Below are 25895 nucleotides of genomic sequence, written 5' to 3'. Positions count from 1 at the left end.
ACCTGGGTTCCAATCTGCCACTTCTCTGCTGTGTTACCTTGGGTGAGTCACTTAATTTCAACACCTGTTCTCCCTCCTATGTAGACTGTGAGCCCCATGTGAGACTTGATTATCTTGTAATAATAATAATAATGGCATTTATTAAGTGCTTACTATGTGCCAAGCACTGCTCTAAGCACTGGGGTAAATACAAGATGATCAGGTTGTCCCATGTGGGGCTTACAGTCTTTAATCCCCATTTTACAGCTGGGGTCACTGAGGCACAGAGAAGTTAAGTGACTTGCCCAAAGTCACACAGCAGACAGGTGACAGAGTCGGCATTAGAACCCACGTCCTCTGCCTCCCAAGCCCCGGCTCTTTTCACTAAGCCACTCTGCTGAATGGATGGATGGATGAATGAATGTGTAAGTAGTCTTGGGAGGACATGAATGAATGAATGAATGAATAAATAAGTAGTTCCGGGGTGCAGGAATGAATGAATAAAAAATAAGTAGTTGGTGGCGCAGGAATACATGAATAAATAAGTAAATAAGTAGTTCCGGGGTGCAGAAATGAATGAATGAATAAATAAATAAATAAGTAGTTGGGGGTGCAGGAATGAATGAATACATAAATGAATGAATGAATGAATGAATAAATAAATAAATAAATAAATAAACAAGTAGTTGGGGGTGCAGGAGTGAATAAATAAGTAGTTCGGGGGGAGGGGTGCAGAATGAATGAATGAATAATTCCGGGAGTGCAGGGATGAATGGATTAATTAATAAATAAATGAATGAATAGACCAATCAATCAATCAATAAGTAAATAGTTCTGGGGGGCGCAGAAATGAATGAGTGAATGAATGAATAGTTCCCCGGGAGTGCAGGAACGAATGAATGAATAAGTAGTTCCAGGGCACCTGAATGAATGAGTAGTTCCGAGGGCGCAGGAATGAATGAATTAATTAATGAATGAATAAGTTCTGGGGGCTCTCAGGAATAAATAAATGAATGAATGAGTGAATAAGTTCCGGGTGGCGCAGGAATGAATGAATGGATGAATGAAGCGTGGCTCAGTGGCAAGAGCCCGGGCTTTGGAGTCAGAGATCATGGGTTCGAATTCCGGCTCTGCCACTTGTCAGCTGTGTGACTGTGGGCAAGTCACTTTACTTCTCTGGGCCTCAGTTCCCTTATCTGTCAAATGGGGATTAACTGGGAGCCTCACGTGGGACAACCTGATTCCCCTGTATCTCCCCCAACGCTTAGAACCGTGCTCTGCACATAGTAAGCGCTTAACAAATACCAACATTATTATTATTAATGAATGAATAAGTAGTTCCGGGGGTGCAGGGACGGATGGATGGATGGATGGATGGATGGATGGATGGATGGATGGATGGATGGATGGATGGATGGATGGATGGATGGATGGATGGATGGATGAATAAGTAGTTCCGGGGGTGCAGGAATGAATGGATGAATGGATGAATGAGTGAATAAGTAGTTCCGGGGCCGCAGGAATGAATGGATGAATGGATGGATGAATGAATGAATGAATAAGTAGTTCCGGGGGCGCAGGAATGGATGGATGGATGAATGAATGAATAAGTAGTTCCGGGGGCGCAGGAATGGATGGATGGATGAATGAATGAATAAGTAGTTCCGGGGGCCCAGGAATGAATGGATGAATGGATGAATGAACGAATGAATAAGTAGTTCCGGGGGCGCAGGGAGATGAGCGAGCTGTTGTGTGTGTGGCGGCCCGGGGCGGAGGCGGAGCGGTGCTGCTGCAGCGGGCGCGGACCCTTTAAGGAGCGCCGCGGCCGCCGCCATCTTGTCCGCGCGCCCTGGTCACGTGCCGGGGGCGGCGGCCGCAGCCGAGGGGGCGGGGAAGGAAGGAGGGAGGAAGAAAGAAGGAAGGAAAGAAAGAAAGAAAGAAAGAAAGAAAGAAAGAAAGAAAGAAAGAAAGAAAGAAAGAAAGGCCCCCAGGCAGGACCGGCAGCAACAGGAGGAGGAGCCGCCGCCGCCGCCGCCGCCGCCGCCGCCGCCATTTCACCCCGCGCCGCCGCCGCCGCCGCCGCCATGGGCCAGTGCGGCATCACCTCGTCCAAGACGGTGCTGGTTTTCCTCAACCTCATCTTCTGGGTGAGGCCCCCTTTCCCCGCAGAACCGGGGCCACGGCCCAAACCCTCTGCCTTGCAAAAGAACTTGAATATTAATAATCATGCTGGTATTTGTTAAGCGCTCACCAGGTGCCGAGCACTGTTCCGAGCGCCGGGGGGGGGGGGAGGCACACGACCCACGCAAGGTCATCAGGTTGTCATGCGTTCAATAGTATTTATTGGAGCGCTGGACCGAGCGCTTGGAACGGACAGATGGGTAACAGAGAGAGACGGTCCCTGCATCGTCCCACTTGGGGCTCCCGGTCTTCATCCCCATTTTCCCGATGAGGACACTGAGGCCCAGGGAAGGGACCGGCCCAAGGTCACACAGCTGACAGGCGGCGGGGTCGGGATTGGAACCCACCACCTCTGACTCCCCCAAGCCCGGGCTCTTAATCCCCCGGTCGGGGATTTTCACGCCAGGCCAATTAATGATGATGATGATCATCATCATCATCATCATAACGAGGGGATCTGCTAAGTACTGTTCTAAGCGCTGGGGCGGATACAAGGTCATCAGGTTGGTCCACTCGGGGCTCACAGCCATTTACAGATTTTACATTTTACAGATGAGGGAACTGAGGCCCAGTGAAGCGACTTGCCCAAAGTCACCCAGACAAGTGGTGGAGCTGGGATTAGAACCCACGACCTCTGACTCCCCCAAGCCTGGGCTCTTAATCCCCCGGTCGGGGATTTTCACGCCAGGCCAATTAACGATGATGATGATCATCATCATCATCATAACGAGGGGATCTGCTAAGCGCTGGGCGGATACAAGGTCATCGGGTTGGTCCACTCAGGGCTCACAGCCTTCACGCCCCCCCCCCATTTTACAGATGAGGGAACTGAGGCCCGGTGAAGCGACTTGCCCAAAGTCACCCAGACAAGTGGCGGAGCTGGGATTAGAACCCACGACCTCTGACTCGCCCAAGCCCTGGCTCTTAATTCCCCATCCGGGCCTCCACTTTGCACGCCAGGCCAGTTGATCATCATCATCATAATAATAATGAGAGTATTTGTTAAGCATTGTTCTAAGCGCTGGGGCGGATACAAGGTCATCAGGTTGGTCCACTCGGGGCTCACAGCCTTCACCCCCCCACTTTAATAATAATAATGTTGGTATTTGTTAAGCGCTTACTATGTGCAGAGCACTGTTCTAAACGCTGGGGTAGATACAGGGTAATCAGGTTTGTCCCATGTGAGGCTCACAGTTGGTCCCCATTTTACAGATGAGGGAACTGAGACCCACTGAAGTGACTTGCCCAGAGTCACCCAGACAAGTGGCAGAGCCGGGATTAGAACCCACGACCCCTGACTCCCAAGCCCGGGCTCTTCCCGCTAGGATTAGGCCCTTACTATGCCCTGAGCGCCGGGGTAGATACCATAAAATAGCATCAGACCCAGCCCCCTGACCCACATGGGGTTCCTAGTACAGCAATTTATTGTATCCCCCTTATTAACAGATGAGGAAACTGAGGTACGGAATAGTTAATAAGAATAATAGTAATTATGGTGTTTAAGCATTTAATACACTGCTGTGCATACAGCGCTCAATAAATGTGACACTGAATATTAGGTAGCAGACACTGTACTAAGCGCTGGGGTGGATACAAGCAAATGGGGTTGGACACAATCCCTGTCCCACCTGGGGCTCCCAGCCTCCATCTTCATTTTCCAGATGAGGAAACTGAGGCGCAGATTGGACACAGTCCCTGACCCACCTGGAGCTCCCAGCCTCAATCCTCATTTTCCAAATGAGGAAACTGAGGCGCAGAGAAGTGAAGTGACTTGCTCAAGGTCACACAGGCCCATGGGGGATTCAGGATGAGAACCCAGGTCCTTCTGACTTGCCCCAGGTCACAAGGCAGGTGAGATTAGAACCCAGGTCTCCTGACTCCCAGAGATGTGCTGCTTCCACCAGACCACGGTGTCCTTGAAGATTTTGACAGCCTTCTCGTGACATCCGGGTTGTATCGGGATTTGGGGGAAAAATCTGCCAAGACAGAGCGAAACGAACATTGTCACGGTTTTACTTCTAGATTGCTAGGATTTGGAAAATACGTGTCTGAGACTGGTTAAAAAAAAGATGCAGTCTAAAACCCCGTTCGGTGCTGTGGACGCCAATGATCTTGTACACGATTTGGGCCTCCAAATACCCTCTCTCTGAAGTGAGGGGAAGGGCAGACTGTAAATGCAGGCTTGGCAAAACGGTGTGAGGCATTGCGAATCTGGTTCCTTCATAGAACAGATATTAAGTCCTGTGATTCATAGGCAGTCGGGTTTTGAAATTGGTCAACTAGGAATGGGTGGAAGAGAGTAGAAGAGTTTCTTTTGGATGTTGAAGTGGGAAAAACCTGGTAGCCGTAAATTTCCACCCTTGCTCTGAGGATTCCGTGTTCTGATTGCACTTTCCAGAGGTTCTGATCCTAAAACTGTCAATTAATGGTGAAAATCTGGCTACAGTGGACCATTTATTCTTTGGTTTTAGAAAAAAGGATGAACCAAGTGACACGAAGAATTGTCCGCTTGCAAAAAAAAAAAAGATTTCACTCGTATATTTTGGAAGCAATAGAGGTGACTCTGAACTTCAGATGCCCTCTTCAAAGTGATGCCGAGATTAAGATGATACCAACATAGGAAAACAGCTCTTATCTCGATTAGTTAGGGTAATAGAGCTCTTAAAAATCTGTGTTTAGTAAGTTGAACATCCTGATGCAAATGTGAAACTTGCCATCACATGAGTCAATCAACATAACAAAACCAAGGTGATCTAGGCATGATATGAGGTGGTTAGTGTAGGGAATAGCTGTTACAGATGGGTAGGCTGGAGTTGGATTACAGTACTGCAAAATTTAGAGTACAATACTGACCCTTCAAGGATCTGAAGAGACTAATAGTGTTTTGCAGAATAAATGGCATTGCCAGTCTATTTGTGTAGGCTTATATCGTCTTAGTTTCCAGTATTAAAGCTTGCACTTGCAGCGTGGCTCAGTGGAAAGAGCCTGGGCTTCCGAGTCAGAGGTCCCGGTCCGCCGCTTTGTCAGCTGTGTGACTCTGGGCGAGTCACTTAACTTCTCTGTGCCTCAGTTACCTCATCTGTAAAATGGGGATTAACTGTGAGCCTCACGTGGGACAACCTGATTACCCTTGTATCTACCCCAGCGCTTAGAACAGTGCTCTGCACATAGTAAGCGCTTAACAAATACCAACATTATTATTATCACTAGCATGTAAATACTGACTTGCCCTGCCTCGTTTTCATAGAAAACCAAAAAGCCACCATTCTTTGCCTTTGCCTCGTTGTTTGGAAATAGAGATGAGATGTAAAAGGGGATATTTTTCTGAAATGTGTATTCTTGGCCTACGGCAAAGGCAGGTGTACATCTGATTGAGCAATGCAGAATCACAACTTATCAGATAAGAACCACTGATCTGAAGATAAGTGCTTAATTGCTTTGGCAACATTTAAGCCACACCTTTTTATGGACCATGGTTCATTTAACACTTTTTTTTGTAAACTCTGACTTGTAAATAGTTTTTGTGTGTATCTCTTATAAGATTACAAAGTAATTTTTAAAACAACTTCACATTTTCTGAAATGTAGGTTTTTGAGCACACGTTAAACCTTAGTTTTTCCTGTAAACTGTAACTCTATAGGATGTTTCCCATATTTATCTTTGAATATTTGCCCAACTCATTTGGAGCAATTATAATCTTTGATATTGTCTGGTCAAAGTGGCACAATTAATGAAACAAAGAGGGGAAACTTTTTAAAGTCCCTTTCCTCAAAAACACTTTGTCACCCACAGTATATAGTTAAGAGAGAGATAATAAAAGCACTTGTCCTAGAAGACATTGAGAAGTAAGTGAAAGACAACTTTTTCGAGTAACAGGACTCCCTGACCCAAGCCAAGTAAACTTGGTTGAATGGGCTTCGTTTCTCACGCTAGGATCTAAAATGCCAGATAGCATTCCTGAGAAGTTGTGGTTGGGAATTGTAGCAGTCAATCAATGCTGTTTATTGAATGCTTATTGAGTGCAGAGCACTGTACTGAGTATTTGGGGAAGTACAGTGGTTCCTTTCTCTACCTTCGCTCTGAACTGCACCTATGTAGCGATTCTTATCTCTCCAATCCCAACAGCAAATCTAGCAGTAAATGCCTCTTTTCAGAAAAAGTCATTTCAAAAGAACAAGGGGCTTGTTATCAATGGGAATAAAAGCCTTTTGTGACTTGGCTCCTGAGAATCAACAGTCAGAGAACCCAAGGTTGATATTCTTTGCCATCTTCATTAGCCAGGACCAGGGAACGTTCACTACAGGAAATAACTCCAAACATAGACAGTCCTCCGGTAACGTGGATAGACAAAATCACGGGTTACCCACAAACCTCATCTTGTTTAACCGATAGTTTCAACCTCCTCCACCAACTAACCTTTTACCATAGAAGAAAAAGATGGATTCATTTGAGTTTCACCTTCTCTCCCTTTCCGCTGAAGGTGGTAAGGAGCAGAGGTCCCATGGCCAGGAAACAGGAAAGGGGTATAAACTACAAATTGGATAGCCCTCATCTGCCCCTGAAGAAGCACTTGGGAGAGTACCGTACCAAGGAGTTGGTAGATACATTCCCTGCCCACAAGGAGCTTTCAGGTCTAGCGGGCTGCGTGGCTCAGTGGAAAGAGCCAGGGCTTGGGAGTCAGAGGTCATGAGTTCGAATCCCGGCCCTGCCGCTTGTCAGCTGTGTGACTTTGAGCAAGTCACTTCACTTCTCTGGGCCTCAGTTCCCTCATCTGTAAAATGGGGATGAAGACTGTGAGCCCCACGTGGGACAACCTGATCACCTTGTATCCCCCCTGTGCTTAGAACAGTGCTTGGCACATAGTAAGCGCTTAACAAATACCACCATTATTATTATTAAGTTAGGTCACAGTAGTGCAGACTGAGGCCCAAAGAAAGATAGCTGCTGGAAAATTCACTATCCTGCCCATGGGGTCCACGTTCTTCAAGTGTGGTGAGTGAAAGAAAGCTCACTAGAGGAGGGTTGTGTCGAGGAAAATTACTACATTTTGGCTTCCAGAATAATAATAATAATAACGTTGGTATTTGTTAAGCGCTTACTATGTGCTGAGCACTGTTCTAAGCGCTGGGGTAGACACAGGGGAATCAGGTTGTCCCACGTGGGGCACACAGTCTTAATCCCCATTTTACAGATGAGGTAACTGAGGCACCGAGAAGTTAGGTGACTTGCCCACAGTCACACAGCTGACAAGTGGCCGAGCCGGGATTTGAACTCATGACCTCTGACTCCAAAGCCCGAGCTCTTTCCACTGAGCCACGCTGCTTCTCAGAATAAACCCAAAGCTCAAATGGGGATCTCAGATCCAGAACTCCTTTACCGTTGATATGGGAGAAGAAGCCCAAGATAGCCTTTTGCTTGCCTGATGGATTATCGGACTCCCACTCTAGGCGGTAAGCTCGTGGTGGGCAGGAACCGTGACTCTTGTATTTTATATTGTGCTCTCATAAGCGCTTAATACGTTGCTCTATACAAAGTAAGCACTCAGAAAATACCATTGATTAAACCCTATACTCACATCAGGTGTGTGTAAAAGCATCTTCCTACAACAGGTGAGCACACTGGAGGATTATAAATAAGGAAATCTTGAACAACAACTTCCATTTAGATCATGAAATGCCCTGCAAAGAGTAAACCAGATAATCTTGTCTTAATAATACTGATATTTCTCTTGGAGGGAGTATCTGTTGACTTTCGAGGAGAGCCTCTGTAACACTCTGTCTTCTTGACCACTATAATAATCACTCTAAACCAATGTTAGATTCTCCTGGACCTAGATCTGCCTTAAATCTCCACAGCCGCTTCTACTTTCCAGGTTTCCTTGGATTTACTAGTTAAGATATTAAACACGACACAAAGGTAGTCTTTAAAAAGTTAAGTACATCCATGTATCGCCCTGATATTCCACCCCCAGCTCAGTGCAGCATAAGGCAATAAGGTCTTAATTTATTCTTCTTCTGAATGAGTCGAATGATATGTTTTAGGTGAACTAACTTTTCCCTCCATCTGACAATGTCTTCAGTTGCTTTTCTCCTCCTCTCTGAGTCACCTCGAAGTTGACTCCAGGGGAGTCAGTGATGGTATTGGTGTCCTGCTGATACTGTCTGGGGAATTTGCTTTTTAGCCGTCATAAACAGTAGAAGAAGAAAAAAACATAAAGTGGCAACTGTTTAATTTTTTTTTTTTAAGGTACAGTAATCGTGGTTAACTTTGTCTCGGCACAGCAACTAAAAGATAGCCTGCTTTCAATAACATGTTACGTGGGTGGAAAAGATACGCTAGGAAGTCCTGTGAAGTTAATATTTGTGTCCTAATTTGGATTTGCTTAGTATCTTCAGTGAGCGTTTCCTACCTTCCTGTTGCTTTTCAGATCATGTAGCATAGTGACATAGTATGATGGTGGGCAATAAAAAAATTCAAGGCAATCCTGGTTGTGCCACAAAGAACAGGAATGGGGACGGAAAGCATTTAACCTGTACTAATGCTGACTTAATCTGTTTCCCAGGATGCAATAGGAGCCATGTTATAAAATACTTTCAGTGGAAAGCAAATTGTAACTACAGCAAAGTATTTCAGTCTTCAATCCCTTACAATCTAATTGTGTATATTCTGTTCAGGTACTTTGGCATGAAATTTATGCTTCCCATAACAAAACTAATCTACTTCCGTACTTTCCTTCAGGCCCTAGTTAAGAATGACAGAAACCTCTGCTTGGAAAACAGTTTGTTAAATTATAGCACTCTGTAGGATAAAAATTTAATAACGATTGATAGCGAGCTCATTTTTCAAAGCCCCATGCACCTTTTCCCATCTAATGGCCCGTGACCTTAGGACCCATGGAAGTGACAGACTTGTCTTAAACTCTGATAAACCTAAATATTCTCAAAGACCGTCTCAAATATTTTGAGTTTGTTTCGCATTCCCTCAGCCATTGGTGATTAACCCGCAACCTAGGTTTTGAAATAAGATTTCAAGACTCTTTTTTTTTTCCTTTTTGGTATTTGTTAAACATTTACTCTCTGTCAAGCGTGAAATAAGCGCTGAGGTAGATGCAAGTGCATTAGGCCAGATACACTCCCTGGACCCACAGACTCCCTCCTGCCAGGTAAGGGCAATAAAGGAGGGCCGATGTTGGCAGGGAGGGGCAGAGAGGTTCTCTGGGCTCCCCAAAGAAAACCCAGACCCCACCCTTCATGCAGGTATGGAAAGAACCCCCAGCATCATTTGCTGAACCCGAAAGGCACACTACACCCTGTCCAAGCTGATTATGAACAACAAGCACCCAAGAATAGTGAGCTGGGCTCAGCTGTGGCTACTGCATAACCTGTAATGTCTAAGCCCGTCATACCAGTTGAAATCCCAAAAATGACTTTTATTTTTCTATTTAATAGCATTTAAGTGCTTACTATGCGCCAGGCACTGTACTTAGCACTGGAGTAGATAGAAGGTTATCAGGTTGGACGCAATCCATGTCCCACGTGGGGCTCACGTTCTTAATCCCCATTTTACAGATGAGGTAACTGAGGTACAGAGAAGTGAAGTGACTTGTCCAAAGTCACACACAGCAGGGAAGCAGCAGATCCAGGATTAAAACCCAGGTCCTTCTGACTCCCAGGCCCAGGCTTTATCCACTAGGCCTCGCTACTTCTCTAACTCAGTAGTTAAGAACAAGAAGTCCACCCATGAAGTATTTCAGGCGGTTCTTCTGGGGTCCAAACTGCTGCTGATAGTTGTCTACTCCACAAAGTTGTGCAGGGTGGAGTAACATCTATTTTTCACAAAATAAAATGGACCGATTTTGTTTACTAAGGCGTAGAATGGTGGCATTTCTGAGGAGTTGGCTAGAGGAATCCAAATGGTGCTAGAACAGATCATCCAAAAACATCTGAAGAATGAGTCATATCCAACTCCATTCCAGAACTGTGAAAGGAGTAAAACGAGCAGGATTGCAGACATTTAAAATGCTCTGGTTAGCAATGCTAATTTTATGCTGTTATTTGAGATTTAATTTGGGCAAGTTATAATTTCAGAAATTGTAGTTGAAAGTGATAAAAACTGGAGAGATTGGGGTCTTTGTTTTTCCTTGAAAATTGATCAGGAACATCAGTTTTGAAAGCAGTGTTCATGTTAGTGAGATGAGATCGAAGGACCTGAGCTGCAATACCTAGTAGCCTGGAACCGTGTAATAAAGTAAATCCTGTTGTTGTTGTTTTGGTTTTTTTTTTTTAAAAAAACCCTAATACTATTGCTGAAACTGTTGATAGTTTGTTGTTCTAGTTCCTTATAATCAAAATGAATGTTGTATTAGAAGCTTAAGTGACTTAGGTAACCCTTATATTAACTGAAGGAAATAGAGCCATAGGAAAACAACTTTTGTACCGACTTTGATGAAGAAAAGCAGGTGGCAACTAGCTCAGTCGTAAAATATAATTCCACCTTTTTGTTTTATTTCTTTTGTTCAACTTATTCCATTGGGAAATCAGTTTGAGTGTGGATAGAAGGGGATTAAATTTTTATTTATGCTTTGCTAAGTCTGAAAAGATTTCTGAGTAACAATCCTAGAAAAAGCACGTATTCCTGGAGGTGTGCTGTCAGTTGCTCAATGGTATTTATTGAGTGCATACCATGTGCAGAACACTGTACTGAGCTCTCAGGAGAAAACGGTGCAACAGAGTTAGCAGACATTTTTCCTGCCCTCAGTGAGTTTACAGTCCAGGAGTCCCTCAGGCTTCAGTTCTGAGTGCCCTTCTATTCTCCCCGTATACCCACTCCCTTGGAGGACTCATTAGCTCCCTTGGCTTCAATTACCACCTCTACGAGGATGATTCCCAAATCTACCTATCCAGCCATGATCTGCCTCCTTCTCTGTAATCTTGTATTTCCTATTTCCTTGAAGATATCTCTACTTGGCTGTCCTTCACGTCCCCTCAAACTTAACACGCCTAAAACAGAACTCCTTATCTTCCCACTCAAACCCTGTCCTCCCCGTGTCACTGTAGACAGCATCACCATCCTTCCTGTCTCGCAAGCCCGTCACCTTGCTGTTGTCCTCGACTCATCTCTTGTCGTTCAGCCCACATATTCAATCTGTCACTAAGCCCTGTCGGTCCAGCCTCCACGACATGGCTAAAACCCACCCTTTCCTCTCCATCCAAACTGTTACCCCATTAATCCAACCACTTATCCTATCCCACCTTGATTACTGAATCAGCCTCTTTACTGACCGACCGACCTCCTGTCTCTCCCTTCGCCAGTTCTTTCTTCACCTTGCTGCCGGGATCATTTTTCAGCAAAATGGTTCAGGCCGTACTTCCCCACTCCTCAAAAACCTCCAGTGGTTGCCCATCCACCTCCGCATCAAACAAAAACTCCTTACTGTCGGTTTTAAAGCATTCGGTCATCTTGCCCCTTCCTATCTCACATCCTGATTTTCCTGCTACAACCCATCCCGTACCCTCAGCTCCTCTATTGCCTGCCTACCCTCTGTACCTTGATATTGTCTATCTCGCCACCGACGTCTCTCTCACGTCCCGCCTCTGGCCTGGAACGCCTTCCCTCTTTGCATCCGACAGTTACTATCCCCACCTTCAAAACCGTATTGGAAGGCACATCTCCAAGAGGCCTTCCCTATCGAAGCCCTCATTTCCTCTTCTCCCACCCCCAGCCAGTTGTATTTATTGAACCCTTACTGTGTGCGGAGCACTGTACTAAGCACTTGGGAGAGTACAATATAATAGACACATTCCCCACGCCCACCGAACTTAACAGTTGAGGGGGAGACACATTGATATGAATGAATAAATAAATTACAGATGGGTACATAAGTGCTGTGGAGCTGGGAGTGGGAGTGAATAAAGGGAACAAATCAGAGGGATGCAGAAGGAAGTGGAAGAAAAGGAAAAGAGGGCTTAATGTGGATCTGAGACTTGGATTTACCGCCGCTACTCACCCCTTCCCCAGCCCCACAGCACTCATGTATCCATAATGTATTGCTTTATATTAATGTCTGTGACCCCGTCCAGACTACAGGCTCATTGTGGGCAAGGAATATATCTGTCAGCTCTGTCGTACTTTCTCAAGCGCTTAGTACAGTGCTCTGCACACAGTAAGCGCTCAATAAATACGATTGAATGAATGAATGTACTCAATAAATATGACTGATTGATCAAGATCTGTTACCGTGATAGCACCTCTCGGCATTCTCCAGTTGAGGCTTCTGAAAGGAGAAAGTAAAGCAAAAATTCTGTCCATTAGGAAGAAATTTGGATTCTCCTTTCTCATTTTTACCGCCCTCCATTCCCCCATTTTCTTGCCCATTAAAAAGGCGGAATTATTTTAAGTGTACAGTACTTAGCACTGGCAGAAGTGCCCTTAGGCTAAAGACAGCCTCTGTTAATGGTGACTAAAGCAGTTCAGCTCTTTCCAAATTCTACAGGATTTTATCCTCCCTCCATTTTCCCTTCCTCTTCTTCTTCCTCCTCCTCTCCCCCCTCCCTCTAACACCATGTTTCCAGCTGCCGGGTTGGCAGAACCCAAAGCCTTTGTTACGGTGATTGTCAGATCTCACTAATGTCTACAGTTTGCCCAGGTTTACCTCGAGGCTAATTTCTGTAGTTTTAATAACTTCAGATTTCCCTTTAAAATGGTTTCAGAAGCAGTTTTTCTACTATACTAATCTGATATTTGTATGACAAATCTGATATACAAATATTGATATACAAATCAGTTTATCAATAGCTTTTTTTCCATCCCCCAAAATAGGGAGATGCATAGTGTGGCTGAATTTTTCTTCTATTCAGTCAACATAAATTTGTCCTTTGTACCATGAAGTAAATTCCAGTGTGTGGCCCCGGGCCCATCACCATGCCATTTAAAGGTATCAGTGATGTCACTGGAAATTGCTGCTAATTAAATTGCTGTGTGAAGAGTTCTGCTTGCACGAACTGGCTTTTGACTAGTTTGAACCAAAATGCAAGAAAGGGAACTTCTCTGAAAAGGTAGGCAGGTTTATGAATATTGCAGTGCGTGATATTAGCCTTCCTTTGCATTCGTTTGCTGGTTTTGTTTCTTTGCCATGCCTTTAAATGTCACATATTAGACAAGCGCCATCATTTCAATATCAGCTCCTCACATTCATCGTTACTGGGTAACATACAACTATGCAATTCCCATGTCGCAAAAATCCCTTCAGGTTGATCACTCTCAACTTTATATTTTAAATGTGAATGTCATTGCTCGGGATTCTTAAAAGTAAATGCCAGTCCATAAATGGACTAGATTAGATAGATTAGAAGCACTGTACATTTTTTTCCTCCCACTTACAAAACTTATTTTTAATTCTCCAAATTACCTGATGGATTAAACTTCATATTTTGCTCCAAATTTAAAGCTTATTTTCCTTTTCAGGAGGAGGCACAGTTTGATGGGTCTCTTATTAGTTCTAACTTTGGAGATTTCTTTCTTTTACTGTTGCATCACAGTGTGACCTAAATGTAAACCTATATCTTTTGAGAAGTAAAGTTTGATTAAATTTGAGAAAGAATGGGACACTGTTCTCTGGGACAGTATATTGAAACAAATTTAAACCCACAAAGAACTATCAACTCCTTCCCCTCTAGATGTTTTACTCTAACCCCCGAGTACAATTCCAGTAAACATGTGCTTAAAACGCTTTCAGCGGTATACTGCTTAATCGAGACATGCACTTATCCACCACCTACATTTTTTTAGCCTGCATTTCACAGTGGATTTAAAATGCAAGTCAAAAGTAGGTTCCCACAGCAACCCTAACTTCTCTCCTTGTCAGGATAGACCGCACATCCGTATATAGTTCTTAATGCCTGGAGCACCATATGCGGGCAAGATAAAAACAAATGTGCAAAGCTGCCCGGGTTCTGGTTGCTGTGGGAACAAGAGCTTTGAATTGCTTGACTCCTACATTTAATTTCTTGAGCATACTGCTAATTAGCATGTAAAAAGTAGTCCTCCCGAAGATCCTGAAACATTTAGTCCGAATTCACCCTTGTCCCCTGATCCGAGAGAGATAGCTGATGCGGAAGCTGGTTTGTGATTGGCAGTCTGATGTTGGACTCAGTTTAAAATACTGAAAATATTGCCCAGAAAATGCTCCCCTTGTTGTTAATGTTGAGCCTTTTTCCAAAGCTCTGTGAGGCGGGGGAGGTGTTCATTAAATCATCTGTCAGTGGAGCAGCCAAAACAGCTACAAATAATGATAATCATGGTATTAAGCACTTACTATGTTCCAAGCACTGTACTAAGTGCTGGGTAAGTACAAGATCGTCAGGTCCTACATGAGGCTCACAGTCTAGGAGGGCAAATGGGTACTGAATCCCCATTTGGAAGCTGAGAGAAATGAGGCACAGAGAAGTGAAATGACTTGTCCCTGGTCACACAGCAGACAAGTGGCAGAGCTGGGATTAGAGCCCAGATGCTCTGACTCCCAGGCCTGTGCTCTGTCCACTAGGCCATGCTGCTTCTGTGTTCATACAGATGTTTAGTGTGTTTATGAAGGAGGCTATGTGTAAACACTGGGACTCGACTAGCCTAAATCCCAGATGCAGAGATTTGGAAAGTCTCACAGAGCTGTGAAATCCATGTCTGAATAATATAAATAAGAAATCAGACTTGGCAGGATAGACAAAAAGGAAAAGAAATGAGCATAGTGTGAAGCTTGGATGGGATTGAGGGGGTGAAAGTCAAGGGAATAGTTTGCCAAGTCTGGTGTATTTGGAAAGAAGTCTCTTCGCCCCTCCACTAACTGTGGTATTTATTAATTGCTTACTATAAGTCAAACAACAGTATTTATTGAGCACTGACTTTAAGCAGAACACTGTACTAAGCATTTGGGAGAGTATAATGCAACAGAACTGATATGGGCCAAGCCCTGTACAAAGCAGTTGGGATAGATGCAGATAATCAGTGTGGACGCAGTCCCTGCCCCACAAGGAGCTCACAGTCTAAGTGTGAGGAAGGACAGAAGAAATAACTTAATCCCCATTTTACAGATGAGGAAAATGAAGCCTAGAGAAGTTAAATGACTACCCAAGGCCACACAACAGGCAAGGGGCAGAGCTGGGATTAAAACCCAGTCTCTTAATTCCCGGTCCTGCGCTCTTTCCACTAGACAAGGGAGGGGTAGTTCATGAATCACATGTGTGCATGGAAGATTTATACAGCCTCCATATATCTAAATATTCATAGTATAGTGCTCTGTCTACAGTGAGTACTAGATAAATACCATTTATTTTTAGGGAATGAATGGCAGCCAAGAATTAGTCTTGTGTGTCCCAAACTGCATTGCAGCACAGACATGAGTGCTGTTTCCTGTTGAGCGGATCCATCAGCGATATTTATTGAGCGTTTACTGTGCAGAGCTCTGTCTGTAGCTCTTAGGTGACCAAGCTGACTTCCAGCTGGGAGGTACCACAGTCCTTTGTTCAGTTTCTTTGAGAGATTCTCCATGCTCTACAGCCGTGCACTCATTAGGTCAAATAGTGTAGCGCTTTGTCACTGCATCAAATCACTCACACCTACTAAGTAACATTGAATTATCAGCGTTTGAGAGAGAGCTAAGGGACGCACTATTAGCAAGAAGGAAAATGCCACCAGAAAAGAGAGCGTGACCTGAATTCTAGAGGTGGGAAAAGGCCTGTGCTATGATGGTAGAAATTAAGCTTCTCTAGTCTCAAGGGATCCTGTTGATTGGGAGATAGCTTGAAAAGCCAGTAGTCCAATGTTTTGTGAAGATGTTTGATTATCTGGTAACATGGACTAGTTGAGATTTTTGATATGTGTTGGGCATCCAGATTTCCACGATTGATATTGTGGCAGCCACGCTGTTGAAGCAACGTGACCTAGTGGAAAGAACGTGGGCCTGGGAGTCGAAGAACTGGGTTCTGATCCCGGCTCCACCCCCTGTCTGCTGTGGGACTTGGGACAAGTCACTTGGCCTCTCTGGGCCTCAATTACCTCATCTTTAAAATGGAGATTAAGATGATGAGACCTAGGTGGGACAGGGACTGTGTCCAACCTGATTATCCTGTATCTACCCCAGTGCTTGATACAGTGCCTGGCACACAGTGTTTAATAAATACCATTTAAAAAAAATTAGTTCCTTGTGTTAACATAGACTTCATCTTCAAGATCATCAGTAATATCGGTGCACCTTTAACATTATCAGAGATAAAGGTGACATGAAGCCATTCCCACTCGTCACATCTTTGTGACTCCGTCTCTCTCAGTCCAATCTCTGTGTGACGGCTACCATACGGGCAGCACTCAAGAGGCCATGAGTTACTAAACATGGTTTTCATCAGAATAAGCAAAAATCACCGAGAGCTCACTCTGCTGCCGAAGTAGGCATCCTGAGTACTGTGCTGTAAAATGCAGCTCTTCCCTTCGAAGAAATTTCAGTCGAAGTCTGTAGGAGGGGAGTGGAAAAAGTGCAAGGCCCCCTGAGGGGAGGGGGAAATCTTTTCTTATTTATAGAAAAGCAGGAAAGAGAAACATCCTCTGTAGGCAAAAGGGCAGTGGTGACTCTGACAAAAGCCTTTGGCAATAGACTCAGACAAAATTACAATAATGATGTCTTCAGGTTATGAATAGGATGAAAAAATTTGTGACTTGTGTATTGATTATACAAGTAGCAACCTTGGAAAGAATTTCCCAAAACTAGTCTTCCAGAATTATTCTACTGCCTCCATTCCTGAAGCCAACTGAGTCCCAGCCAAATGTCTTGGATGTTATTTTTAATACTATTTAAGTGCTTACTATGTGCCAGGCACTGTACTGAACTCTGGGGTAGATATAAGCCAGTCAGGTTGGACACAATACGGTCCCACATGGGGCTCCCAGTGTTCATCTCCATTTTACATGTGAAGGAACTGAGGCACAGAGGAAGTGAAGTGACTTGCCTGAGGTCACACTGCAGACAAGTGGCAAAGCTGGGATTAGAACTCAGGTCCTTCTGACTCCCAGATCTGTTCTCTGTCCACTCGGCAAAACTGCTTCTCATGCACCCTTCCCCATCTCCCCTCAAAAGCATTCTTAACTATGACAGTAATCATTACCGTCATAATGATTACATGATTATGGCATTTGTTAAGCACTTTTCTGTGGGCTTAGCCCTAGGGTAGTTACAAAATAATCAGGTTAGACACAGTCTCTGTCCCCTACGGGCCTCACAGCCTAAGCAGGAGGAAGAATGGATTTTGAATTCCCATTTTACATATGAGGAAATGGAGGCACTAAGAAGTGAAGCGACTTGCCCAAGGTCACACAACAGCCAAATGACAGACGACGATCAGAACTGAGATCGTCTGATTCATAGGCCTGTGCTCTTTCTACTAGTCAACACTGTTTCCCAGAGAAGCACTTTACTCCTCCTCCTCCCTTTCGCCCCCACCCCAAAAAAACAACAGGAAAGGGTTGATACTGGAACTCCTATTCAGATTCCTCTAGAGTCTTTGAACGACCATCCTTGTCCGTCCCGGGGCCGTGTTGACAAAAGCACATGTTTTGGGGGTATCCGAGGTCATGCGGCTGAGGAATGGGGACCTGGATTCTAAACTTGGGTGCATATTTGAGATCTTCTCCTTTGACCTCTTTTCTCCCTACCTTTTCTGTATTTCCTCCCCTCTTTCTATTGTCCCCTTTAGTGGGGATGGGGAATGAATATGGCAAGGCAGTAGCCGTAGCCCCCTCTTACCAGTGCCTGACTCCCTTCCTCAGTGGGGCTCTTTCACGGAAAGATCAGGAGGAGCATCCCTATTTGGGTCTCCCACCAGCATCACACACTTAACATGTTCAAAACGGAATTCCTCATCCTCCCACCTAAATCCCCATCCTCCAACTATCTTTCTCATCATTATAGACAGCACCACTAGCCTCCCCTTCTCACAAGCCCCTAACCGTGGCATTTTCCACGACTCATCGCTCTCAATTCAACCCACAGTTTCAGTCTGTTCCCAAATCCTAATGGTTCTGCCTTCCCAGCATCTCTAAAATCCGCCCTTGCCTCTCCATCCAAACTGCTACCCTGCTGGCCCAAGCACTTATCACGACTACTCCACCGGTCTCCTTGTGGACCTCCCTGCCTCCTGTCTCTCCCCACTCTATTCCTCATTTCCCTCTGCTGCCTGGATCATTTCTCTTTTAAAAAAAAAAATTCAATCCATCTCTTCCCATTGCTCAAGAACCCCTAGTGATTGTCCATTCACCTCTGCATCAGACAGATTCCTTATTATCAGCTTTAAAGAACTCAAGCAGCCCTCCCCCTCCTATCTTAACTGATTTCCTACTACGACCTATCCTGCAAACTTTGCTTTTCTTAGGCTAACTTACTGACTGTACCTGATTACCATCTGTCTCACAACCAACTCCTTTCCCCCCGCTCCGTGGCAGCCGGTATTCCTGTTAGACTCTAAGCCTTTCTATATCACCCTTGCTGTTGGATTCACTCTCTTTATTCACCCCTCCCTCAGACCCACAGCACTGATGTCCATAACCCTAATTGATTCATATTAACATTCATCTCCCTCTCTAGACTAAGCTCCTTGTGGGCAGGGTACTTGTCTTCCGACTCCAATGTTTTGGACTCTCCCAGGTGCCCAATACAGTGCTCTGCACACAGTAAATGCCCAATAAGTACCATTGATTGATGGATTATTGTTTCCACAATGTTGACCCACCAGGGAGAGAGTTGGCATGAAACAGGGCAGTTTATAAATCGCTTGAATCACGTCCTCTAAACTGAAGCTCCTTGTGGGCAGTGAATGTGTCATTTGATTGCCATACTCTCCCAGTCGCTGAGTACGATACTCTGCACCCAGTAAGCGCTCAATAAATACGATTGAATGAATGAATCCTCCCTCTGGCCTGCAACTCTGTCCCCCTTCATATCCACCAGACCCACCTTAGAAGTCTAATTTAAAATCCCATCTCCAAGAGGCCTTCAACTAAGCCCTCCTTTCCCGTACTCCCTCTCCCTTCGTCACCCATTCACTTGGATCTGTATCCTTAGTTCATTCTACATTCACCCCACCCTCAGCCCCACAGCACTTACGTACACATTCGTAATTTGTTTTAATGCCCGTCTCCCCTTCTAGAGTGTAAGCTCGTGGGCAGGGGACATATCTACCAACTCGTGTATTCTCTCAAGTGCTTAGTACCGAGTTCTGCCTACGGGAAGGGCTCAATAAATACCATTGATTAAGCCCAGCACTATCATTAGCCTTCTGTGTGGCTTGGGACAAGACAGTTCTCTGCACCTCAGTGCCCTTAACTGGAAAATTGCGATCAGATACATGCTGTCTATACCCCTTAAACTCTGCGCCTTATGTGAGACAGAGACTTTGCCCCATCAGATTATAGGTATATGTACCCCTGCCCTTAGGGCAGTGCTTGGCCCAAAGTAAGCATTTAATAAATACCGTAATTATTTTTACTGACCTCAGGAGTGTCTGAGGGATGCAGAATGTTGGCCGCTTATTTTGATTTGCCACGTGCAGCTTGTCTTGAGGGTTTTTTTGCTAAGCCTAACTGTCCTGAAAAATCACTCAGTGGAAAGAAACATAATGACAAACTCCTCCTTCCCCCACCCCCCTCCCCAAAATTCACAAGAAAGAACATAGGGAAAGCACTGGTGGCAAAATTGAATGAATTTTGCATACAAAATGTATATCGCCCTCTTCTTTCTCTCCACTCCCTGCATCCCAGGCAGCCACCCCTCTCTTTTGGCTTAAATCACTTTTACCACTGGCATAACAGTGTTGCCTTTATGGGGGCGGGGAATGTGTCTGTTACAGTGTACTCTTACAAGACCTTAATACAGTGCTCTGCACAGAGTCAGCACTCAGTAAATACAGTTGATTGATTTGACACCCCATCTTCGGAGCCAGGACTGCAGCTGTCGAACTTAACTGGAGAGAGCTTGGCGGTACTGGTGAGGGCCCTCGTGGGAGCTTGGAATTGCAACTCCTTACAAAGTTCCCCGTTGCCCTCTCTGACGGAAGAAAGCAAAGTCTTTGTTGCTCTTTCCTCAGTAGTTCTGATGGGAGCACACAGCAGTTGTGATCCAATTAGATACCCTAACAGGCGCAGTTATTTGAAAAACTTTACCCAACCTTCAAGTAGATTTTCATCCTCCCCGGGAATTTTCCCATCACTCAGTGTGACTTGTTGACATATTCCCATGAATAATGTAGGGTCTGTCTGAAGAACTGTAGCGACAATTCGGAGGGGCCCGTCACCGTTGGCAGCTTTACATCTCTGCCTCTCTGTCATCACGGCCCCTTTATTCAGCCTGAGCCTCTGAGACGCTTCACTGCAAGACACGATTGTGTGTTTGGAGCGGGCGGGAGCCGAAAGTTATTCAGCTCGGCTTCATAACCCAGCTTTACAGTACAGAATGCTTGATGAATCTATCATGAGATCCACAGTTGGGGAGCTGGCAGAAAAAAGAACTTTCTGGGTAAAAACGGAAGCAGCGTGGCCTAGTGGAAAGAGCACGGGTCTGGGAGTCAGAGGGCGGGAATTTTAGTCCCGGCTCTGCCACTTGCCTGCTCTTGTAACCTTGAGCAAGTCACCCCACTTCTCTGGGCCTCAACTGTAACACGGGGATTCAAAACCTGTTCTCCTTCCCGGCCCCAAAGCACTTATGTACATATCTGTAATTTATTTAGATTAATGTCTGACTCCCTCGCTAGACTGTAAACTTGTTGTGGGCAGGGAGTGTCTCTGTTTATTGTTACGTTGTTCCGCCCCAAGTGCTTAGTACAGTGCTCTGCGCACAGTAAGCGCTCAATAAATACAAATGACTGACTACTTAGACTGTACGCCCCAAATGGGACAGGGACTGTGTCCAACCTGATTACCCCAGCACTTAGAACAATGCTTGATACCTAGTAAGCACTTAACAAATACCCAAGTAATATGGTATTATTATTATTATTATTATTAATAATAACATGAAGCTGTAGACCATCTCATCACCGTAAACCCTTAACTCTCACAAGGAAAGAGATACTTTAACAGCCTTTCTCACTGGCGATTTTTGTGTATCTGACAGGCGGCAGCAGGCATCCTGTGCTACGTGGGAGCCTATGTCTTCATTACTTACGACGACTACGATCATTTCTTTGAAGACGTGTACACGCTCATTCCCGCCGTTGTGATCATAGCTGTAGGCACGCTCCTTTTCATCATCGGACTTATCGGATGCTGTGCCACAATCCGAGAAAGCCGTTGTGGACTAGCAACGGTGAGTTGGCCCCGGCTGAGGGTGGGTCAGAGATATATCTGTGAACAGTATTTAAGAAGGGTAAATCTTCCCCCTCCTCTATTCTTTTTACAGGAAACTTGCTAGCTTCTGAGTTCAAAGGAACACGAAACAGTTTAGAAATACGATAATTGTCTCCTTTCATATTTTAGGTGCCTCCTTTTAATTCGTGTGCTCTCATTTTTCTCCCTTTCTCATTGCAGTTTGTGATCATCCTCCTCTTGGTTTTTGTCACAGAAGTTGTCGTCGTGGTTTTGGGTTACATTTACCGAGCAAAGGTGGGTCCGCTAAACCTGCAATTTGCACTTTCTTTTGCCATGAAATGAATACGGTCCTGGTCGAATAATTTATATAAAAGTAGAAACAGGCTTACTCTCCTCGCCCCACTTCATGCTTTCTACTATCTTAATGCTTTTGGAAAATTCTTTTTGTGGAAGTTATTTGACATTTGTGCTATTTTGTGTGGTTTTTCATTGTTTTTCTTTTTCTCAGCCTACAAATTCTGCATGGAGTGATTTGTTCTGTGGGTTTGGGGATTTCGAGTGGTCCGATTTTCATAAACTGATGAAGGACCGGCTTTGCGGCATCCTCCCAAATTGATTTGCTTTTGGTTTTGTGGGGAAATCTGGCCTGGTCACTGTGGGTTAAAGATTATCTGTTTGAGAAGGCAAAAACATATGAACTCCATTTTAAATTCTTGCCAGTTGAGGAGATTAAAATCCTACTTTTGTTTGAAACGTGGGTAGTTAAATTTTCAGGTTCTCAAAAATTATGCTGAGACACATAAAGGTAAAATTTATTTAAGGATCAAAAAGATTAAGCTTCTTTCTGAGGCCTCTTTAACTAGTTCTGAAAATGCACTTGCTGGCATGAAACTTAAGGATTTAAACTGCTTTAATTTTAGAATTATCAGCTTGTGTTTGGAACCAGGGATGAGGGCGTTCTTCATAGAGCCATTCTAGTTCCCTAATATCTTCATTACAGCCTCGAGTCTGTAACACGATAGGCAACTTAATATTAAAACCTCCACAGCGGTCGGTCGGCCTGAAACTAATTTAGTTGTTTGCTGACCTTGGAGGAATGTTCTAATGTAGAATTAGAGTGTGGTCAGAGTTCAATAAAAGTTAGCATGCAATAAAGTAGCAAAGCATCAAAAGACTTTTTGTAGCCCTAAGAGGCCAATTTTTTTCCCCTAAGGGTATTTTAAATATACTTAGTTCTGCCATAGTGCACATTCTCAATATATGTGCTTTGGCTAGAACATCGGGAATTAGAGATTGTTCATGCATCCAACGCCCGTCAACCTGTTTGAATATTGCATTCGGTGGTGGAGAGGGGAACGCTGTGGGCTCACAGAATCAGAACGGGCACATTATGTCCTCCTGGAACCTGATGATTACTCCTCTGAGCTGATGGAGGGATGTGAATTAGTCAGAAACCCCTGATGGAAGTTTGACCCATTAACAGTCATGTTGTGTTAAAATAGTGACTCCGCCACCCTCAGGAGAGCAGAAATGTTCTTGTCTTCTAGACTGTAAGCTCTTCGGGGACAGGAGTCACTTCTACCAACTCTTCCAAGTGCTTAGTTCAGTGTTCTGCCCTCAATAAATGCCACCGATGGATTGATTGGCATAGGTACAAATATAAAACAAAGGAATTTGACCATAGTTTATATGGCTTCCATTTCCTTAGTGCAAAATCATTTCATTTTAAACATTTGCTAAATTCTTGGGCATAACAGTAGCCCTGATCCCTGCTTGTTGTTCCACTCTTCCAATCTTATAAAATACCCCAAATAGCCGATCTAACCTGGACCTGTCTTGTCTTAGGCTGTCGAGTCGTCCCCATCCCATAGCGGCACCAGGGACAAATCTCTCCCAGAACTCCCCACCTCCATCTGCAGTGGTTGCGGTAGTGTATCCGTAGAATTTTCTTGGTAAAAAATCTTGAGTCTCCATCCTCGAGTCCCTTCCATGCAGCTGCTGCCCAGCCCAGGCGAGTTTTGACTTGTAGCAGATTGCCTTCCACTCTCTAGCCGCTGCCCAAGATAGGAATGGAATGGGTATGCCTCTGCTTGACTCTCCCTCCCGTAGACTGGTAGAGTACTGGAAACTCTCTAGGAGTGACCCTGAGAGGGGCTTCAGCCTGTCTAGTGATGCATTTAAATGGATTCAGAGTTGTTTCTTGAATTGCCATGTGCACGTGTCACTAAAGGAAGAGTCAGCACCGGGAAGGCGCAAAGACTCCCTCGTCCTCTTTCATCCTCCACACTTAAAATTCAGCTTTCAAATAAAATTCCCCATGCTGGGGTTGATTCTACCTACTCACTTTCTCTCCCTCAATGCTTCGTCTGAGCCAACTCCCCCAAAGGAGGATCTAGGAACGTGTCCTTGCATTTTGGATCGCAGGGCTCTCTGCGTTCCCTTTCTGAGTTACAAGAAAGGTAAAAGAAAGTGAGCCCTCGGGAAACGAGCCAAGCTAACTTTTGTCTTAAAAAAACGAAGGTAGGCGGTTTACAAAATGGGGCATCCCTCCTGAGGCTGCTTCTGCAAAGCTCCTTCTGTCAAGAGCTGGCCGTGCTACACTAAGAAGAGACGCACGGATGATACTTTCATAATCTATACATTTATCTGCTGCTGATACAGATGTCTCTAAGTTGCATTAATCAGAAGCCTCAAAACATGTGGGTTTTGGTTTGGCGGTTTTTTTTTCATTTCTTTCCAAGTATTGCATTAAAGTACTTCAACAACCTAGATGAAGAAGCTGTTCTTCAGGGACGGAAAATGCTGGCCGCTTTTCCTCCCCGTTTGGTTAGAGACTGAAAAATTCGCTTTTTGTTTTTCTTTAGGTGGAAAACGAGGTCGACCGCAGCATCGAGAAGGTGTACAGGGCCTATAATGGAACCTCTCCTGACGCTGCCAGTCGAGCTATTGATTATGTGCAGAGGCAGGTGAGCGTGTGGCAGCCAGATTGGTTTTAAGCAGAGGTAGCCCAGACCGCCACGTCTGGTGTGGAGAGCCTTTATTTGCCTGCCAGCTTCAGATTCACTCTCCGTTTTGTGGACGCTAGGCCCTCCAGCCACTCCTTTTTGAACCGAAGGGCAGTGCCTAGTGCAGAGAGTTGCCTGGATAATAAACTACGGAAGCCTGTGTGGCGGGATCGAGACTGTAAGCTCGTTGTGGGCGGGGAACATGTCTGCCAACTCTGTTTTAGTGTACTGTGTACCTTGCACACAGGAAACGCTAGATAAATACCATTGAGTGATGATTAAGGTGTCATGATGAGCGACGTAAATAGCAAGAATCCCTAAACATTTGCCACACTCTGGTTACCTGCCCAGTTTTCATTATTTAGAAGTGCCCAGTGGTAGATTTTGTTTTTCTGAAATCTGAAATATCAGCCTGTCAGAGTCTAGTGAGAGAGAAAATGCAGTGAAGTATCTTTTTTCTTGTGTTTTGGACTCCCCTCCCTCCCCCTCCAGCTGCGTTGTTGTGGGATTCATAATTATTCTGACTGGGAGAATACAGACTGGTTCAAAGAAACCAAAAATCAGAGTGTACCCCTCAGCTGCTGCAAAGCGACTGTCAGCAACTGCAACGGAAGCCTTGCCCGCCCCTCCGACCTCTACTCCGAGGTAAGTCGGCTGCGTCCATGACGGCATGCTCCGAACTTGGTTCTCGATCCATGCCAGGGAGGGGGAATTGGGACGGGGTCCCTGGTTTGATTCAGAGTCAATAATAACTGTGGTATTAAGCGCATATTATGTGCCCAAGCACGGTTCGAATCCCGGCTCCGCCACTTGTCAGCTGTGTGACTGTGGGCAAGTCACTTCACTTCTCTGTGCCTCAGTTCCCTCATCTGTAAAATGGAGATTAAGACTGTGAGCCCCACGTGGGACAACCTCATTACCCTGTATCTACCCCCGCGCTTAGAACAGTGCTCGGCACATAGTAAGTGCTTAACAAATACCAACATCATCATTATTATTATTATTATTCGAAGCACTGAAATAGAAGACAGTCAGGTCAGACCCAGCCCATGAACCTCACTGATCTGTTATTCGTGTCATTCATTAAGGATCCTACTTTTCCACTGTCTTGTTGGGTTTAAGTGGTATTTTCTTGTTATAAAATGATGACTCGGCTGTTGGTAGCTGCTACTCCTGTCTGTAGCCATTTTTAAAAAATACGTTCTACTTTAAGACGAGGTGGGAGTGATGCTTCCTAATTTCCTTTGAGTAGTCCTGATTCTTGACCTAATTTCTGTTTCAGGGATGTGAAGCTTTAGTTGTAAAGAAGCTACAGGACATCATGATGTATGTTATCTGGGCAGCATTGGCGTTTGCTGCCATTCAGGTAAGCCTCTTCCGAAAAGACGAGTA

The 25895-nt window shown here is 44.8% G+C and overlaps 1 protein-coding gene across 1 annotated transcript in view; it reads left to right on the top strand.

The window, feature by feature from the left end:
• The first annotated feature begins 1888 nt into the window (after positions 1 to 1888).
• The window catches only part of TSPAN3 (tetraspanin 3), a 35612-nt gene continuing 11605 nt past the window's right edge, over positions 1889 to 25895 (top strand). The window contains exons 1-6 of the mRNA XM_029065916.1: positions 1889 to 2126; positions 21305 to 21496; positions 21718 to 21792; positions 24363 to 24464; positions 24996 to 25148; positions 25786 to 25869. Of these exons, the coding sequence (XP_028921749.1) occupies positions 2064 to 2126; positions 21305 to 21496; positions 21718 to 21792; positions 24363 to 24464; positions 24996 to 25148; positions 25786 to 25869 (669 nt within the window). The 5' untranslated portion in view covers positions 1889 to 2063. The remainder of the gene's footprint in view (positions 2127 to 21304; positions 21497 to 21717; positions 21793 to 24362; positions 24465 to 24995; positions 25149 to 25785; positions 25870 to 25895) is intronic.

The sequence above is a fragment of the Ornithorhynchus anatinus genome, chromosome 5 (assembly GCF_004115215.2).
Source record: "Ornithorhynchus anatinus isolate Pmale09 chromosome 5, mOrnAna1.pri.v4, whole genome shotgun sequence".
NCBI classification, from domain to species: Eukaryota; Metazoa; Chordata; class Mammalia; order Monotremata; family Ornithorhynchidae; genus Ornithorhynchus; species Ornithorhynchus anatinus.
The sequence above is the reverse complement of the archived record's forward strand: the minus strand, read 5'-3'. Positions and strand labels throughout refer to the sequence as shown.